The 19,557-nt window shown below is 40.7% G+C and overlaps 1 protein-coding gene across 1 annotated transcript in view; it reads right to left on the reverse strand.

Annotated features, from left to right (window-relative positions):
* The window catches only part of KIAA0922 (KIAA0922 ortholog), a 170,202-nt gene that overhangs the window by 61,573 nt on the left and 89,072 nt on the right, over positions 1–19,557 (reverse strand). Inside the window, exons 5-6 of the mRNA XM_011959776.1 lie at positions 18,996–19,112; positions 17,730–17,840 (exon numbers count right to left, since the gene is read on the reverse strand). Of these exons, the coding sequence (XP_011815166.1) occupies positions 17,730–17,840; positions 18,996–19,100 (216 nt within the window). The 5' untranslated portion in view covers positions 19,101–19,112. The remainder of the gene's footprint in view (positions 1–17,729; positions 17,841–18,995; positions 19,113–19,557) is intronic.

The following is a 19,557-nucleotide window of genomic DNA, read 5'->3' on the forward strand; positions in this document are numbered from 1 at the left end:
AAAAAAAAGAAAAAAAAAGAAAAAAACAATAGCAATGTTATCTTGATAAAAAAGAAACTCTAACTAAAATATTAGCCAGGGAGCAACCACACACTAGGGTTACAAGTTCCCCCACGGTCCCCAAATGAGCACACTGTGTGACAACAGGCCACGACCCCATCCAGAGTGAGCCTGGGCTGATTAGACAGGAAAAACAAACAAAAACCTAATTTTCTAGTTTTGAAACCTCCTATACTCCTTTAACAAATCGGATCAGACATTTTATAGAAAAAGGAAAAAGTAACTCTATAAACAACTTTCTCTTCAGTAGTCTTCATTGAAAATACTAATATAGTTTATATATTTCATATTACTTCATATAAAGTATTATTTCCTTTTAGAAGATGGTGGAAATTGTGGCTTGGAGGGGTTAAGAGACTTATCAAAGATCTTGGGGCTAGTTAGTAAAAAAACAGAAAAAAAAATAGCAGGTTTTAAATTGCAGTCAGTACTTACTTAACGAATCAAAATAGACCAAATCTATTTCTCTAGGCACCTAAAGGCCTAAAAATCCATCAACACAGGGATATATATTAGAAAACCATAACAAGATAAAATGCAAAGGTCAAGAAAATAGAAATGTTAAAACTCCTTTTGTATGACACGTATTTCCACAGTTTTGTGGTGAAGAAGTATGAATTTAGGGAACTGGATACTAGAGAGAAAGCAATCATCTCCCTTCACTGGCTGAGGAATTGTCAGTGTCCTGGGCCATAAGAAGGGTGTGATTTGGGGGGGACTGTGTGCAATTAAACAGGAAAGGAAATAACAGACTTTAAGTATTAAGTCATTTTGATGACTTATCACCAAGAGTAAAGCACAGCCTAATATATTTGAGAATCTACATTAATCCAGACAGAATGAACAAGAGGCTGGATGAGGTTCCTGGTAATAACCACATGAAACCTTTTTATTTAAGGACTATAACTTATGAAATCTGAAAGAATTACTTAGACAAGTCCCAATCTTAGATTCTATTTTTCTCAGACATCTTTCTCCCCTTTCACAATTTTGAATGCCAAATATTAGAGGTCATTATAAAAGTAAATCTCGGCCAGGTGCAGCAGCTCACACCCGTAATCTCACTTTGGGAGGCCAAGGAGGGTGGATCACTCGGGGTCAGGAATTTGAGACCAGCCTGTCCAACATGGTGAAACCCTGTCTCTAGTAAAAATACAAAAATTTGCCGGGTATGGTGGCACACTCCTGTAATCTCAGCTTCTCGGGAGGCTGAAGCTGGAGAACTGCTTGAACCCGAGAGGCAGAGGTTGCAGTGATCTACAATTGCACCATTGCATTCCAGCCTGGGCAACAGAGTCCATCTCAAAAAAAAAAAGAAAAAGAAAATCTCTTATGCCAACATACGCATCTGGAACACTGATTCTGTATAAGCCATCTGACTGTTCCAGCAGGTGGCCCCCACACACAGTATTATGTACATGGCAAATGATCTTGTATAAAACGAGAGCTATCTTGGGTGCCTTCCACATAACACTCAGATTCTATAACCAAACTCCTAATTTAGTGTTTCCTGCATAACAGCAGGCTCAGCTATTAGTAAGTACTGTACAGCTATTTTTCCCTGATATTAAATAGCAATTGTGTTTCAACCCCCACCACCACCACTACCCTTTCACTCCTCAGATATTAACTACTAAAACAAAATCTAACTATACTGCCAGACCCACTCATGCAAACATTTGCAAAAACCTAGGAAGTGGCTGAAATTAGTTTGCCTTTAGGAAAAAAGAAGCTACTACAGATCAGTAGTATTTTTCCTTATCCACATCATTTTAGAAAAGAAAGTGTGGCCAAGTGCCTTAGCCAACACCCATTTGAGATCAAACCCCAGCCATGAAAGCCTGGGGACATTCCCCAACCACTCTAAGACTCAGTTTCCTCTTCTATAAAATCAAGTTATTGAATTCACAGCAGTATTATGGGTGCTAAATGAGATACATATGCAAACCACTGGGTACACAGTAGGCCTCAAAGGGGAGATTATATTGATGTGCTCATTCACAATTAATGCATTTATTTAATAAAATTCCACAACAAACAATTTAGGTGCTTGGGGGAAGCATTTTTCCCACATCAAAGCTTTTAGAAGAAAACTCTTTACCACTCCTTTGGTTTCCAAGAGATTTTTTTTTTCCCCTAAAACACTTCAGATTCTTTTTATTTCACGATTGGTTCAGAACCCAAGAAAAAAGGAAGTATCATTTACTGGACACTACCTCCCACCCCTTGAAGTGTGCCAGAAATCCTGAAAGAGACAAAAAGCAACTGGGAGAATAAGATAACCCCTGTACTATCTAAACTTTTGGTTTGGCCAAGCGGAAGTCATCTGTGTTGAGCAACACCTTGGTTTTTACACCTGGATAACTAGCTTTTAACTATTACGACCTGGGCTGGCAGTGTCAGTAGAGCCATGTGGGATTTTCACCTTGATAGGTCAGGCAGCATATGTTGGCTCTGTCCTAAGGCAAGTAACTATTTTTATACAATTGGATGATGCTGGGCCTCAAACAAATGACAAATAGGCCCTGCATGTCTGGCCCAGGCCCTGAAACAAGATCCAGGCTCGGCAAAAGTTTAAGCTTTGTGATGCAGGCTGCTGTCGCTTGACCTTGAGTAGCATGGGCACAGCTTATACTTAAGTAGGCATTGCTGTGGAGAGAATTAGGCTATAAAAGAAAGGATGCTGCGGTGGTTCCTCAAAAAACTTGAACAGAATTACCAATTCTATTTCTAGGTATACATTCAAAAGTGATAGCAGGGACTCAAACAGATACTTGTTCATAGCAAGACTACTCATAAACGCCCCAAGGTGGATAAACAAAACATGATATATACGTGGAACAGAATATTATTCAGCCTTAAAAAGGAATAAAATTCTGATACATGCTATATAACATGGGTGAACCTTGAAGATATTATGCTAAGTGAAATAAACCAAACATAAAGCGACAAATACTGTATAATCCCACTTCCACGAGGGACCTAGAATAGTCCAATTCATGGAGACAGAAAGTAGAATAGTCGTTGCCAGGCAGAATAGTGGTGGCTGAGGGAAGGTGTTTAATGGGTATGGAGTTTCCCCTTGAGGTGTTGAAAGAGTCCTGGAGACAGATAGTGGTGATGACTGTACAACACTGTGAATGTACTTACTGCCAGTGAACTGTACACATATAAATGGTGAAAATGGTAAATTTTGTGTTAAGTATATTTTACTCCATATATACATAGGGAAAGGGGAAGGCAAGAACTAGACACAGCTGAAATAGTTTGAAATAATCAAACTGGGCCAGGCGCGGTGGCTCACGCCTGTAATCCCAGCACTTTGGGAGGCTGAGGTGGGCGGGTCATGAGGTCAGGAGTTCGAGACCAGCCTGACCAACATGGTGAAACCCCGTCTCTACTAAAAATACAAAAATTAGCCGGGCGTGGTCGCGGTCACCTATAATCCCAGCTACTTAGGAGGCTGAGACAGGGGAATCACTTGAACCCGGGAGGCAGAGGTTGCAGTGAGCCGAAATCGCGCCACTGCATTCCAGCCTAGGCAACAAGAGTGAAACTCCGTCTCAAAAAAAAAAAGAAATAACCAAACCTTGCTGGGTAGCCAATACAAAGGTATAGCTAAACAGACAGAATGAGTTCTGGTGTTCTACAGCACTACAGGGTGACTGCAGTTGACTATAATAAAGCTAGAAGGGAGGATTTTGAATGTTCACGACACAATAAAATGATAAATGTCTGAGGTGATAATATGCTGATTACCCTGAGTGGATTGTTACACACTGTATACAATATCAAAATAGCACTCTTTATCCCATACATAAGTATAATTATTACATGCCAACTAAAAAGGAAAAAAGAAAACAAAATCTTGAAAGCCAGGTTAAACAGACATAAAGAGAGAAGTGGAGATACTTTGAGATCTCATTGTGCAGGTATTCAAAATGAAATGTATCTCTGTGCTAAATGGAGCTTTTAAAACAATCTAATAAAGGAAAACAGGCAAGATCTCAGCAGACTCAAAAAACAGGCCAGGCACGGAAGCTCTCACCTGTCATCCTAGCACTTTGGGAGACGGAGGCAGGTGGATCACTTGAGTTCAGGAGTTTGAAACCAGACTGGGCAACATGGTGAAACCCCGTCTCCACAAAAAAATATAAAACTTAGCTGGGAGTGGTGGTACATGTCTGTAGTCCCAGCAACTCAGGAGGCTGAGGAGCGAGGATCACGTGAGCCCGGGAGGTCAAGGTTGTAATGAACCGTGACTGCACCACTGCACTCTAGCTTAAATGACAGAGCAAGACCCCGTCTTAAAACAAAAGTAAAAATAATTAAGAAACCACGATTGAGTTCTAGGAACTGTGAAGAAATACACTTAAATTCCCCATAGTAAACAATTAAGGAGCTCTACCATCAAAGACTGAGGCGGCTACACCAAGTCTTACACAAACCTGGACAGGTGAGAGGAAACCAGGAAGGTGAGTGTGGAATGCTCAGTGCATTTTTCAATGGAGATACAATTACTGCTTGTGCCCTGAGGTAATATGCTTGAGAAGTTTATGGCATTTAGGATTCAATCAAGAGAAGGAACAGCAAAGAGGAAACCATTAAAGGGGAACCAGGCAGGACAAGATAAACCGAGCCTGGGCCTGACTGGGATACTGAGCTGACCGGAGAGTATCTCTTATGTAAGATTATGCAATGCAATAAACAGAAAAAAGATTTGTTTGAACCATAGATGTTTTTAGTAGACCCAGAACTTGATTTTATCTCTTTTGCTTTGGGAGAACACACCAAAAAACATCTAGAGAAATATCTAAAAGGAAAATAAATATCTAGACCAAAAAGTTTTTTAAAAAATTAAAGGAATGCATTAATTGAGAAAGACGAGACCAACACAAAAAGCTGGTTAAACTGAACAGTGGAGGACAAGCAAGTCCTGGGGGCACAGCCAACTAACACAGAAAAAGAAGGAACTATCCCCACTAGGCCCTGATGGACTCACACTTCCAAAGTGTCAACAACCGCTCACCTCAGGGCATCTGCTGAGAACACCACTCCAGTTGAAATAAGTGGACAAAAAGGAAACAAGCTTCCTTAAAAAGCAGGTTTCAGAAGGCCCCGCAAGTCCACAGTGAGAGGCAATGGAAACCACCCTGTGCACAGATCTCAACGTCACTGCCCACAGACTCTGCAGCCGCTCTGCTCCTGACACAGCTTCCGTACCACTAGCACAAAAGTGCCGGGAAATGCCAGAAACAAGGGCCCAAGGAAGAAACAGAAATCCACACATGGAAAACAGAAGGCAGGCAGGCCGAGCATCTGGGCTACCGCCAGGCAAATTTATAAACTCTGAGGGAAGGCCACAGTGTCTCAGGTGCCCCTTCCTGAACAGGGCGGTGGTAGGCACAGGTGGCTCCTCTCTAACCCCCAAAGTACCCAGATTAGCCTCCTGACTAATGGTGATCTCTCCCTGCCAAGCATTAAGTGCAAAGGTCTGAGACTCGACAACCAGCATGAATTCAAGGGGAAACCAAGGTGAGGCTCTCTCCAACTTCCTTCCCTCTCTTTGGCAAATATGAAGTACTGGGGACAATTCTGCTTAAAATTAGTGCTTGGAGGGCTGAGGGGTGGGCGGGGACACGTTTTCCAAATTTTTTGGATGTGAGGTTAATAATCTGTTATTCTTGTGTGTTTCAGTAAGACTGTAGATTCAAGTGAGGCTCAATTACTATGGAACCACTATAAATTCTGAAACCCTGGGGAAACCATGCACGTTCTAGCAAAAGAACAAATCCAGGCTGTAGCTGCTAAAAGTTCCCCAGCTGCACACAGGCATGGAGAACTTCTCTGATTAAAATAAAAACAAATAAAATAAAAACAAGAAATTGAGGAGGACTTCAAATTCTTTGAATGTTAACTCACAGGCCAAGATAATTTAATACATTACCATAGCCTTGAACTTTCATGTCTTGCCGGGGGTCTGAAACTCTGAATTTTAAAGTTCTCTCAGAGCTTCACACTAGGAGAGGGCTTATATTCAGAAGCTTCTTTTTAAAAAGTTAAGTGATTAAGGCATTTTAGCTATGTGCCAGAGACTAGTTCCAAGCTCTTTACATAAATTAATTGATTCAATAGCTATACCAACCCTATCCGAAAGGGCTATTATTACATATTTTACAGATAAACTGAGATACAGGGAGATCAGGTAACTTGGCTAAGTCACTCAGAACGAAGATTTTTAGCCAGATGATCTGGTTTGGAATTTACCCTCTTATTCACTCCCACTATGCATCTCTATGACAGGCATTTTATATGGCTGGTATTTTCTAATGCCATATTTTAACACTGTTATTTAATCTCATCACAAAAGCTCTGATAAACTGTACTGGATACTGCAGTTGAAAAGAATTTGGGATGGGGAAAGACAGGAAGATGTGAACTTTCAACCCTGGTTACAGTGTGGCCTTGGGGGCAGTTTATTAAGTGAATTTATCTAATCCATCTCAAAGTTTCTAAGGGCAAACTCAACAGCAGACCCCAGCAGTTCGAGGTGCGTCAACAAAGAAATCAGGGGAGGGGCTGGCTCTCAAGGGAGGAGGAACAGGCCCGAGAAGGTGAAAGCACAGGGCTGGAAGTCAGCTGATCTCGGGTTTAACAGGTAATTCCAAAGGGTCAAGAGCACAGAAACCAAGGATGTCACAATGAAAGGCTTATTCTTCATCTAAACACTCCTGTCCTTTTATCCCAAGCCTTCCTCTCCCCTTGGAGGTCGAGGAATTACCTAATTGGTGGGCAACAGCAGAGGCTCTTGGAGGAGCTGGTTCTTTCCTCCTCCTCTCTACACTTTGGGAAGCATTGTCCTTCAGACCCAAACTTCCCCTCCAGTGGGCCACCCCAAAGTCTATCCTAGGGGAGACGGAGTCAGTAACTCCTGGCTCTCTTACCCTAGCTAATACAGGAGAATATGTCTTATCAGTAATACGAAGCTGGTTTTAGTTCTCTAACTCCGGATTCTTAAATATCCAATGATTCAGAACTTGGTGAGGAAGAGAGGTGTTGTTAGGTGTCTCTAAGTCTTCTAACAAAAGTTTCTGAAATACTCTAATAGAATAAATGAAAGAAGTCAAAGGAAGGTCTGTGTGTCATATCTTCAAAAATAGCTTATTATAATGTTTTCCATTTTAAGATTCATTTATCTAATGTCAATCATTTATTTACCACGTTATATTGCCAGACTCTATGCTAGGTAACAGGAAAACAAAGATTAAGGCGTAACTCTTGCTCTTAAGGGGTTAAATCTAGTACAGAAAAATCCATAAAACAAAACCTTTCGAGTATTATAGCTGCTACAACAGGGATCTCTTAGGGCTTTCAGTAAGGAACTAGTCAATTCTCCTGGGAGGCAAAAAAATAAAAAGAGACAAGGTAAACACTGAGTTAAAAGAGGGACCAGGAAACTGTGTCCTCACAGTAGCCAAGAAAGCAGAGATTTTAAAGCAGCAAACTAGAGGAAGATGGAGAGTGAAGAGACTCTACTGAGTCTGAAACAAAAGTGAGGGGAGGGAGAGCACCCCCACTCACACATCTTGGTATTCTTTCTAGAGTCTTCGCAACGCGCCCCTCCTTTCTTCCAGTCACTAACTCTCTTCTACCTCTCCCCTTCCCAAGTTCCCATTCCACAAAGCATTCTCACTTGAAACTTAAGAAAATTTTTAGAAGTTTAAGCAATTCCTTAAAAAAAAAAAAAAGCTATATTCAGAAGTAGGTAGATAAGTAAATGTATAACATCACTTAATTTCCCCTTAACATATAATAATCATTTTCCAGAGATTGACAGCCTATCATTTTATGTAAAAAAGATCAAACAACTTTAATCACTCAAATAAACTGAAAGGAGTGCTAGCTTGCCTTAGGTAGATAGCAAGGGAAGGGTTTCCAGAGAGCCCCTAGTTCAAGGGTTAGTGCCTTATTCCCACATAAAAAGCAGCCTGGGGACCGGGCACGGTGGCTCACACCTGTAATCCCAGCACTTTGGGAGGCCCAGGAGGCCCAGCACTCCTGAGGTCAGGAGTTCAAGACCAGCCAGGCCAATATGGTGAAACCCTATCTCTACTAAAAATACAAAAATTAGCTGGGTGTGGTGGCACGTGCCTGTAATCCCAGCTACTAGGGAGGCTGAGGCAGGAGAATCATTTGAACCCGGGAGGCAGAGGTTGCAGTGAGCTGAGATAGTGCCACTGCACTCCAGCCTGGGTGACAAGAGCAAAAGTGTGTCTCAAAACAAAAAACAAAACTACAGCCTGGGGGAAAAAAAATCTAGCTTTCTTCTTTCACTTACTAAACTTTCGCTCTAACCTCATCTTCGTGCCGTGCTCCTTAATCCTCTTGGAGATAGAACAAAAAAACTCCAGGTGTTGTCTCAAACAACAAAAAACGGTTACATCTTGGTGCACTGCTAAAACTACAACAAAAAAAAGTTACTAAATATATTATGGTTATACAAGTATTCGTAGGAATTTTCAGCTATCACAATACTGTTTATTCCATTTAACTAAGTATGTAAGACTATCAGGAAAATGGGACAGCTTTAAAGATCCTTAACCTTTCTCTGTTCTTTTTCCATCTTCAAATCCTAGATCAGGCATTTTGTAACTTGTTACTGAGAAATGTGCCCCTTTCCATTTCTTCATCAAACTGTGATTGAAAGGCTTTCCACGTTCTCCTCCTTACCTTGATTTTACAGCTTCCCTTCTAGATTGCCACGTTAATTGACAGGGATCAGCACCTTAGAAGGCAAGCAGCAGGTAACAATTTGGGGCACCCTCCCCCATGCCAAATCTAGCAGGCGCCACACTGCAGGCGGCCTGGGACCGCAACCTTTGCCCAGCACCTGTCCCTCCCTGGCAGGCGGGCATGAGGGTTTGACACCACACACTGAAAGCAAAGGTTGTGTCAGTTTTAAAAGGCTAGGAACTCCTGGTCTGAAATGTATTAGATATCACACAGAATATCCAGAGATAATCTCTCCTGTACACAATCCAGCAACATGTTGCCATGGTGGGGGAGAAAATCCCTCATCCACACATACACTTAGAAAAAATATTGCAAAGAGACAACCAACTATTAATTACGATGATTGTTGCCAAGTATGACTGTGGTCTTAAGGTTTATTTCTAATGTTTCATTTCTTTGGGCTTCCCCTGTTTTCTTATAATCACATTATAGTTTTCGATAATCCCAGAATATCCTTAAGAGATAATCTTGTCGACAATTCAATAATTTGATATTATGTTGAGACACACACACACACACACACACACAACAACAACAACAACAAAACTACCTTTACTTGACAGAACTGTGTGTCAGGGTTTTCCTCTAACTTTAAAACCAAGTTTCGGCCGGGCACGGTGGCTCATGCCTGTAATCCCAGCACTTTGGGAGGCTGAGGCGGGTGGACCACGAGGTCAGGAGATCAACACCATCCTGGCTAACACAGTGAAACCCTATCTCTACTAAAAATACAAAACTTAGCCAGGCGTGGTGGCAGGCAACTGTAGTCTCAGCTATTCAGGAGGCTGAGGCAGGAGAATGGCGCGAACCCAGGAGGTGGAGCTTGCAGTGAGCCTAGATCACGCCACTGCACTCTAGCCTGGGCGACAGAGCGAGACTCTGTCTCAAAAAAAAAAAAAATGTTCCACGTTATTTACAATGATTCCAATAATAATAATTTAAGTTCTTTTCAGTCTTTCAGACAAATTATATGGCTAATGATCCTAAATGCCAGATTCTGAGACAATGCCAATTTCAAATATTCTATTTTGCCCAAATAAGTCACTGAAACACTCCCCAAATCTCAATGGCTTGAATCCAATACATTACTGAAGAAAACATTTAAATAATAAAATTTCTTGCCTTCTCATGAGCCAAACACATCTGTATTTACATGTTATACCTCCGCTATATATTTAGTTACAATCATAGTCTAATTTTCATACTTGCCACACATTCCCAAATAGGTATCATAATCATAATTCGAAGAACTGCTTAATATTCTACACTATGTTGATACACTTAAATTTATCAAATCCTTTTTCTACTGTTGGGCCTTTAAGTTGTGTCTTCTTTTTTGCCATAATAAAAATGCTTCAGAGAGCACTGCATTTGCATTGATCTTTTCTGGACCATGGATTACTAAAGCAATAGATATGAAAATCAATACAGCATTTACTAAATTGGGGGAAAATTCAAAGCACACTGAGCTGGCATTGCCAAGGACCAAAATGTGCCCTTATTACAAAAATTACAAAAAGTTAATAATTATTCGCTGGCTCTACTCTTAACCTTCACCAAGTAACTTAAACTCTAAGTCCATTCTATAATTTCTAAAATAAGAATAATACCACCTGCCCCGGTAGTAAATCTGCTGAAGGTCAAACTGGTTGATGTGGTGAAAAGGTGAAGGTATACAAATCTTAGATGTTATGAGTAGTAGATATGCTATTTGGGGATCTCAACTCAGATGCCCATTGACTCATTTATCTATTAAAAACTCTGGGAGTCCTCAACGTACTAAACACAAAACTGATGGAGATTATAATAATGAAAAAGCAGGCCCTGTCCCTCCTGCAGAGCCTCATGGAAGAGCAGAAGAGAGAGACACCCGAGACTCTCTAAGCATTAAGACAGGGCGTGGACCAAGGGGCATGCAGACCTCGAGCACAGGCTGCCTGGGAACCTGGAGAGGTGCCAGAGAGGCGATAGCTGAACTGGGTTTTGAAGGATGGAATTAGGAGAATAATTAGAATGAGATAAAAGCTTATGAGGCTAAGAGAGCTTGTGGAAAAGGGATGGCATGTTCTGGGAATGATGAGAGGTGTGTGAGGCCAGAGTTAAAAAAAGAGGGGTAGAAGCTCTAAGCCTGGAGGGAGAAGCTGGTCCCAGGTTATCAAGGACCTTGTATGCTAAGCAAAGGAGCTTGGACTTTATCCTGTAAACAACAGAGGGCTCAGCTAATCTGGTGGCCAGGGAAATAACAACCAGTTTTGTGTAAGACGACATCACCAGCAGCAGACTGACATGTGAATTGGAGCAGAGAGAGAATGACTGGAAGAAAACCCAAGTGACAAATAACAAGAAGAATGCAACAAAAGCAGGAGAGCCTCAGACTGTCATTCAGACCCACCACAACAGTGACTTTCAACGGTAGGAATTCTCTCTGCGTGAAGGTCAAAACAATAAAAAAGAAGGACCAAATGAAAAGGTTTATAAAAGCAATCTTAACTCCATGTTTTCCTACTATCTTGGTCCAGATGGTCAACCATAAAAAAAAGCCTCACACTAGGTAGTTTATAAACAACAGAAATTTATTGCTCACAGTTCTGCGAAGTCCAGGATCAAGGTACCAAGAGATTCTAGTGAGGGCTGGTTCCTCCTAGATGGCACCTGCTATGTGCCATCCATGTCCTCAAACGGTAGAAGGGACAAACAAGCTCCCTCGGGCCTCTTTTTTTTTTTTTTTTTTTCTTTCTGAGATGGAGTTTTGCTCTTGTCTCCCAGGCTGGAGTGCAATGGCGCGATCTCGGCTCACTGCGACCTCCACCTTCTGGGTTCAAGTGATTCTCCTGCCTCACCCTCCCCAATAGCTAGGATTACAGGCACGCATCACCACACCCGGCTAATTTTTGTATTTTTAGTAGAGACAGGGTTTCAGCATGTTGGCCAGCTGGTCTTGAACTCCTGACCTCAGGTGATCTGCCTGCCTCGGCCTCCCAAAGTGATGGGATTACAGGTGAGCCACCGCACCTGGCCGGGCCTCTTTTATTAAAGGCACCAATCCTATTCATGAAGGCTCCTTCCTCATGACCTGGTCACCTCGCAAGGGCCCCACCTCTTAATACGATTGCACTGAGGATTCAACTCAGCATATGAATTGGAAGCAATGAGAAAAACTGAATGCATACTTATGTGTGCAGTGTTGTAATAAATGTGAGGAGAAATACTGCACGTGGTTCACGTACATCACAACGCTGCACACAAAATCGCACATCCAGGCCAGGCGTGGTGGTTTGCACCTGTAATCCCAGCACTTTGAAAAGCCAAGGTGGGTGGATCAATGAGTCCAAGAGTTTGAGACCAGGCAGGGAAACACGGCAAAATCCTGTCTCTACAAAAAATACAAAAATTAGCCAGGCTTGGTGGCGTGTGCCTGTGATCTCACCTACCCAGGAGGTTGAGGCAGTAGGATGGCTTGAGCCCAGGAGGCTGAAGTTGTGAACTGAGATAGTACCACTGCACTCCAGCCTGGGTGACAGAGCGAGACCCTGTCTCAAAAAAAAAAAAAAAGGTACACACCCCGTTTTCTCACTGCTTTCCCTTCTCATGATTGAATTTTGCTAAATTTGCAGGAGCAAAACATCTGTTACCTTCTGAGATTATTCTGGCAACCCAAATTTCAAGTTTTGCAACAGACAACTCATAATGATCTTTTAAATGCCATTTGAAATATGTGTCCTCAACATACTACATCAAGCACTTCTCCCATTTTACGATCCATGCTCCACAGTTTTATAAAATATTCCTGCATTTTTCCTTCTCTGATTAGCATTTCACAGATGGACGAGTCCAGCAGCACCTGCAAATTTTGGAACCTTCACCTTCCAGACTATTTATGTTCAGGGATCCTTGGGTACATGCCTTTCTATCCGCTACCTATGCTGAAGCCAGATAACTTTTTAAATATTCAATGAATTATACTAAAATTCATATTTAGACCCATATGTAAGTAAGGCAGACCCAAACATATAATCAGCCTGTACTTTTTACCCATTCACATATAAAAATCTAAAAATTATATGGCCCTATTGTTTCAGTGAAAATACTTTTAAATTACTATTATCATCTTAGTCTCAGTTTTCTTTTTCATAATGATTCAATTGATATACATAAAACAACTGTGTTTCTTCTCTCAATTTCAAATTTTATTCCTAAACCAAACAGTTATTTTCTCTTCACATGGCACTAAGGGAACAAGTTAAAGAAAAGCTGATGACATATTTATGTCTAAACCTTCTTGCTTAGCTTTCTATCAGATATACTTTCTAGCTCTATACTGGAGAAGAGGCAATTACGCCTTTGGTACCTTCCACACCCTCTTATACTTTTTGAGGGAGTCCGACCTTCTGAATCCACTAACCCCCCAACCCTGGACAATGGGCTCTCGACTAAAAGCAGAAAGTAAAAAACGTAAAACCGGTAGAATATCAAAATAAAGACACTCCTTTCTAAGAACAGTTGACAACTTTACGGCCACTTAAAATACAACAAAGACCTCACATAATGTATGCAGTTTACATGCAGAAATACTCCAGTCAGGATTTTTTTCTTCTAGAGGAATGCCAGAATTATTTCTTAGGTTTAAATTTTTTTAAGTTTTTGTTTTTAGGTATAGTAAGCCTTAAAACATACTTTAGGCTGGGTGTGGTGACTCATGCCTATAATTCCAGCACTTTAGGAGGCCGAGGTGGGAGTTTGATACCAGCCTAGTCAACATGGTGAAACCTTGTCTCTATTAAAAACACAAAAATTAGCTGGGCTTGGTGGTGCGCACCTGTAGTCCCAGCTACTCGGGAGGCTGAGGCAGGAGAATCGCCTGAACCCAGAGGTGGAGGCTGCAGAGAGCTGAGATGGCGCCACTGCACTCCAGCCTAGGCAATAGAGCAAGACTCTGTCTCAAAAAAAAAAATTAACTTTAAAATTCATTTTCCTAAATCACAGCAAAAATGAAAGAAATTAAAATAACTGCCTTTTAAGAGAATTTTTTCTGATATTCAGATTTTTTAATACTGGTTTCTAACAAAAGACCAGCCAAAAAAATTAAATTCATCTACAAACTCTGAAGTATTTTATACCACAACACCACAAGAATAGGGACACTGTGTTGTGTTCATGGCCCTATCATTTACTGGAACACTTAAGAAATAATGTTCCAATAACTATTTTTGACTGATGGGGGAGAACTATGGGCAAAAGGGGTAGCCTTAGAAAGTGACTTAACTAAACTCACAGATCCTAGGATAAATGAAAAGTGAGGGAGAGAATCTACAGCCAGGAATGGGGCCACAGATAAGAGGTCGACAAGCATACCAAGACAATTCAATGTACAGAACTGTCTTTTCAACAATTGGTACTGGAACTACCAGACATCTACATGCAAAAGAAGGAAAATGAATCCCTTCCTCACACCATATGCTAACACTTAAAGTCTGATGGGTCATAAACCTAAATGTAAACCGTAAAACTTTAGGAGAAAACATAGGAGTAAAGCTTCATAACTTTAGGCCTTTTTAGAAATAATACTAAAATCATAAAGTGAAAAAAGAAAAACAGAAAAATTTGACTTCATCAAAATTTAAATCTTTTGTACTTCAAAGGGCATTATCAAGAAAATGAAAAGACAACCTATAGAAAGGGAGAAAATATTTGCAAACCATGTACCTGATAAAGGTCCAATGTCCAGAATTTAATACATTTACTACTCAACAATAAAAAGACAAACACAATTTTAAAATGTGCAAAGGATATGAACAGACACTTCCCCAAAGACGACATATAAATGGCCACTGAGCACATGAAAAGATGCTCAGTGTCATTAGTCATTACAAAAATGCAAATCAAAACCACATGAGATACCATTTCATGCCCAGTAAGATGGTTATTTAAAAAAAAATAAACAAAAATGGAAGACAAGTGTTGGCAAAGTTGTAGAAGACTGGAATCCTCATAGATTGCTAATGGGATTGTAAAATTATGCAACCACTTTAGAAAACAGTTTTACAGCTCCTCAAAATGTTAAACATGGAATTATCATATGACGCAACAAGATTCCACTCCTAAGTATACACCCAAGAGAAAAGATATGAAGGATACATCCACACAAACTTACACAAGAATGTTCATAGCAACATTATTCACAAGAGCCAGAGTAGAAACACCACAAATGTACACCAATTGATGAATGCTTATGCAAAATGTGGCACGTCCTACAATGTATATTATTTGCAATAAAAAGGAATGAAAGAAGGGGACAGGGGGAGGGATAGCATTAGGAGATATACCTAATGTAAATCACGAGTTAATGGGTGCAGCACACCAACACGGCACGTGTATACATATGTAACAAACCTGCAGGTTGTACACATGTACCCTAGAACTTAAAGTATAATAAAAGAATTTAAAAAAAATAAAGAAAAATGTCATTCCATGGTCACCACCGTATTGTTTTCACATGGGTAAAACATCCTCTGCAATCATTTATCAATTAAAATATTTTTAACCAAAAAAAAAAAAAAGGAATGAAAGACATGGATGAAACTGAAAACATGCTAAGGGCAAGATACCAATCACAAAAGACCATACATTTCATTTATATAAGATGTTCAAAATAGATAAATCTTTAAAGACAGAAAATAAGAGACTGAGGCAATGAAAATGTTCTAAAATTAGACAGTGATCGTGATGGCTGCACAACTTTGGATATACTAAAACTCACTGAATGGTACACTTAAAGTGGGTGGACTCTGTGGTATGTGAATTGTATTTCACAACATTGTTTACAAAATACATTTTTAAAATAAAAAAAGAAAAGAAACAGAGTTTGGTATCTTCTGAAGCAGAAACAAAGACCAATAAAGGCCAAGGCACTGCCAAGGTAGGCTACAGCACAGGGAGCAACAGAAACTTGGCTTGTGAGGACAGCCCCAGAGCTACCTCAGGCCAAAACTCCACTCAACCACTGCTTCCCAGGTGAGGTGCAGGGAGTACAACAGGAAGCCCAATCAGACTCCATTCCATGGGTGATGGAAAGAATGGTGAAGCAATTACATCATGTGGGTATATGATTATTTAATGGAGACAAGTATGGGAGCAGAAGTGTAGATAAGCATAGGAGCGGAAATTAGGATGGAGAGAGAGGCAAAAGTCCCCGAAGAGCTCAAGCGTAAGTTGAAAAAGGAAGGATGAAATAAGGGTTCATTTGGAGAAAAGTTGGAGGTGGAGGTTGAGAACATTGCAGACACAAGGGACCTGTGGTAGGAGGGAAAATGGCATTGCACAAGTGAGCAGGGGAAGGCTCTTGTGGCCATGAAGTAGAGACCAAGAATGGGTGGTGAGCAACATGGCTGAAGATAGACAGCAGCCAGACCACGCAGGCCTTACAGCCATAAGCAGGATTTGGTTTAAATTCTAAGACCTATGGGAATGCATTGAAGGGTTTCAAGCAGGGGACTAATGTGGTCCAACTTGAATTTTTGGGAAAGAGGTAGGAAGGGACCAGAGTAGATCCTGGCAGTTAATGAGATACTATCAGTTGGCCAACAGAGAGATGAGGATGGCCTGAGTGTGGTAAAGGGCAGTGGGCGTCATGAGAAGTACGCAGGATCTGCCAGGCCAGGGGGATGAGACAATGGGTAAGCTGTTCTAGCTCTCTAGGAGGCCTGCAGAATCAGTTTCCTCTCTCCCTTCATTCCACTTACCCTTACATTAACCCCCAATAACTAAGGTACTCTGAAAACTTGTCTCTATTCCAATACTTAGATCTCCACTGATGAGGCATCTGGCCCTCCAAAAATGCAAGCCATAGCACATCAGTATCAGTCTCCTGCTTAAAACCTTTCAACACATCCCCCCTGGTTTTAGGATTTAAACCAAATATACATTTGCAAATTAAAAGAAGTCTTCCTTAAAATTCTTCAAGCAGGGGTTTTTCAGTTTCATAAAAATAAAATTATTATTTAAAATCCCTAAGAATTATGTATTTGGTGATAAAGATTCCAGATATAATCCTAGAGGTAAATTAATTTGGTTTTTCTCCCCAACTGGAATGTAAGCCCTATGCAGATACAAACTCTATACCAAGGCCTGGCACAAAGTAGAGGCTCAAGAGAACCGCTGAATGAATGGAAGCCCCAGGTACTAAAGGTACTGATTACAAACTCTAAGCAATGTTCTTTATTTACCAATCAGAAAGAAGAGGTAAGTTTCATAATATGTGGGTTCAAGAGTTTTTCTCAATTATAAAATTATTCAGTTACAAGGAAATACAGATAATCAAAGGGAAAAAGTAGCCAACCCTATAAAATGATTCATGAAATGTATATTAAAAGAATTTCAACTTATCATTATACATCTACCACAACATCAGAAATAGTTTTTCCCATTACAGGACATCCTTAGGGGCCTGTCATTACTCGTGACCATGGGCGCTGTCTCCCTGAAAAGCAACCTGGTAAGATTTAACAAGCTCTACAAAATGGTTCACAGTCTTTAACTAAAGTATCTCTCCTCTTTATGAAACATGCCCCAAGGAAACAGAGGATTCAGAAGGAAAATGAAACTTATAAAACAGGTATATGGCCTAATGGTAATAACAGTGAAAAACAGGAAACATTTCAAAAGATCAACAGTAAGATTAAGCAAACCATGGAATATCAACACTGTGGACTCCACAGTTGTTCAAAAGGAGTTACATGGAATCCAGTGATATTTTACATATATATTTCTATATAATTTTTTCAAAAAGCAGAAAATAGTAAAAGAAAAAAAAAAACAATTCTGAGAGGGTCACAAAGCTTGGCGGACACCAGCATTCAAAGTAAGTCTATTAAAATGACCTGCATTTGTGACAGCTGAATGCTCTGGACCTTCGGAAGCAGAAAATAAGCATTTGGTAGCTGCTTTGCAGACCCTTCTGTAGAGATTCTACGAGTGCCAATTCCAGATACCTGCAGAAAAAGAGAGAGAGAATTGCTCCTTTGTTAGAGTTTTAAAAGACATTTGCCATAATGCTAAAGCACATCTCCAAAGGAAATATGTATTCATAACCATGGCCTACAAGACTCTACTAATCCAATTAGTATATTTATCTTTGTCTACAAAAAACACAGCTGAATGCTGGATGGGCACGGTGGCTCTCTCCTGTAATCCCAACACTTTGGGAAGTCCAGGCAGGTGGATCATTTGAGGACAGGAGTTTGAGACAAGCCTGGCTAACATGGTGAAAGCCCGTCTCTGCTAAAAATACAAAAATTAGCCAGGCAGTGGTGGGAGGCTGAGGCAGGAGAATAGCTTGTGCCTGGGAGGTGGTTGCAGTGAGCCGAGATCACATCACTGCACTCCAGCCTGGGCAACAAAGTAAGACGCTGTCTCAAAAAATAAATAAATAAACAAACAAACAAACAGATACAGAATGCTGTATTTAAGCTGAATGTTCCTTACTGTAGCAAATCTGTTCACAAGTAGGCAACTCCTCTGATATGGGACCTCTTTAATGGAATGCAGTAAGAACCACAAAAATTACTGATCTGAACTTAAATTACTTGATGCCACACCTTGTTAAATGCCACATCAGGTACCATTTAAGGTAAAGATTCCTATTTCTGAGAATAGCAACAAGATTCTTCAAGCTCCCTTCCTGGTACTTTGATACGAATAGTGAGCCCCCTTGGAACCAGCCTCCAAGCACACAATCAATGTCTCCTAATCAGGAATATTTCTGAGCCAAGGAGGGAAGGTAGGCAAAACCACTAGAGACTGTCCTTAGAGCGCCTCCTTCTGAACGCCCGTGAGGGGAGAGCCGTGAGTTTTGAAAGCCTTCTGTATTTGATGATGGGAAACTGTGTGAGGCATTGCTTTGCTTTGTTCTAGTATCCTCCGAAGGTCCGCAGTAGGGCTATAGCCCTGTTGTCAGTAGGAAAGACAGCCAACTGTGGCATGTCAGGCAGAAAAGGGTGAATGCTGATGATTTTAACATCACTAACAGTCTTATATTTTAACGACATAAACCAGGTGACAACATTTCCAAGTCTTTTTAAAAATACCCACACCCCTACAGTTAAATCACCAACCAAATTATATGACAAAAGGAAAAAGTTACTCACATGATAGGAAAGGACTCCATACGAAGAGGTATTAATAAATAAGGAACTTTCAATGCTTCCTTCTTCAGTAGGTAAGAAAATAATTCTGAAGGAAGTTTTCCCCATTGCTGGAATTACCTGAAAGAAAGGTCCCCAGTCAGCCATTTGGAATGGCCCCCTTTGATAAACTGTCTTTCACAGACTTTCTTTTTTTGACAATTTCTGTTAACAGACATTTGCATATTGTGCACCCTTGATTTATCAGTATCATGAATCCATAAGAATCCCCACACTGATCAGCATCCAACTATCCGCTCTTACATATCTGCTATATCTAAGAGGATACAGCAAAGAATATTACCACTGACTTAGGACGAGTCCTTTCGCTTCAGACTGGAGCTGTGCGTCTCACATCTTTCCTTCCCCTCCTCTTCTACCCCCACAGGTCCAACTGTCTTTAGCTAACACAGTTCTTTTTTTTTTTTTTGAGACAGAGTCTCGCTCTGTCACCCGGGCTGGAGTGCAGTGGCCGGATCTCAGCTCACTGCAAGCTCCGCCTCCCGGGTTTACGCCATTCTCCTGC

The sequence above is a fragment of the Colobus angolensis genome, unplaced genomic scaffold, assembly GCF_000951035.1.
Source record: "Colobus angolensis palliatus isolate OR3802 unplaced genomic scaffold, Cang.pa_1.0 Scaffold5, whole genome shotgun sequence".
Classification (NCBI taxonomy): domain Eukaryota; kingdom Metazoa; phylum Chordata; class Mammalia; order Primates; family Cercopithecidae; genus Colobus; species Colobus angolensis.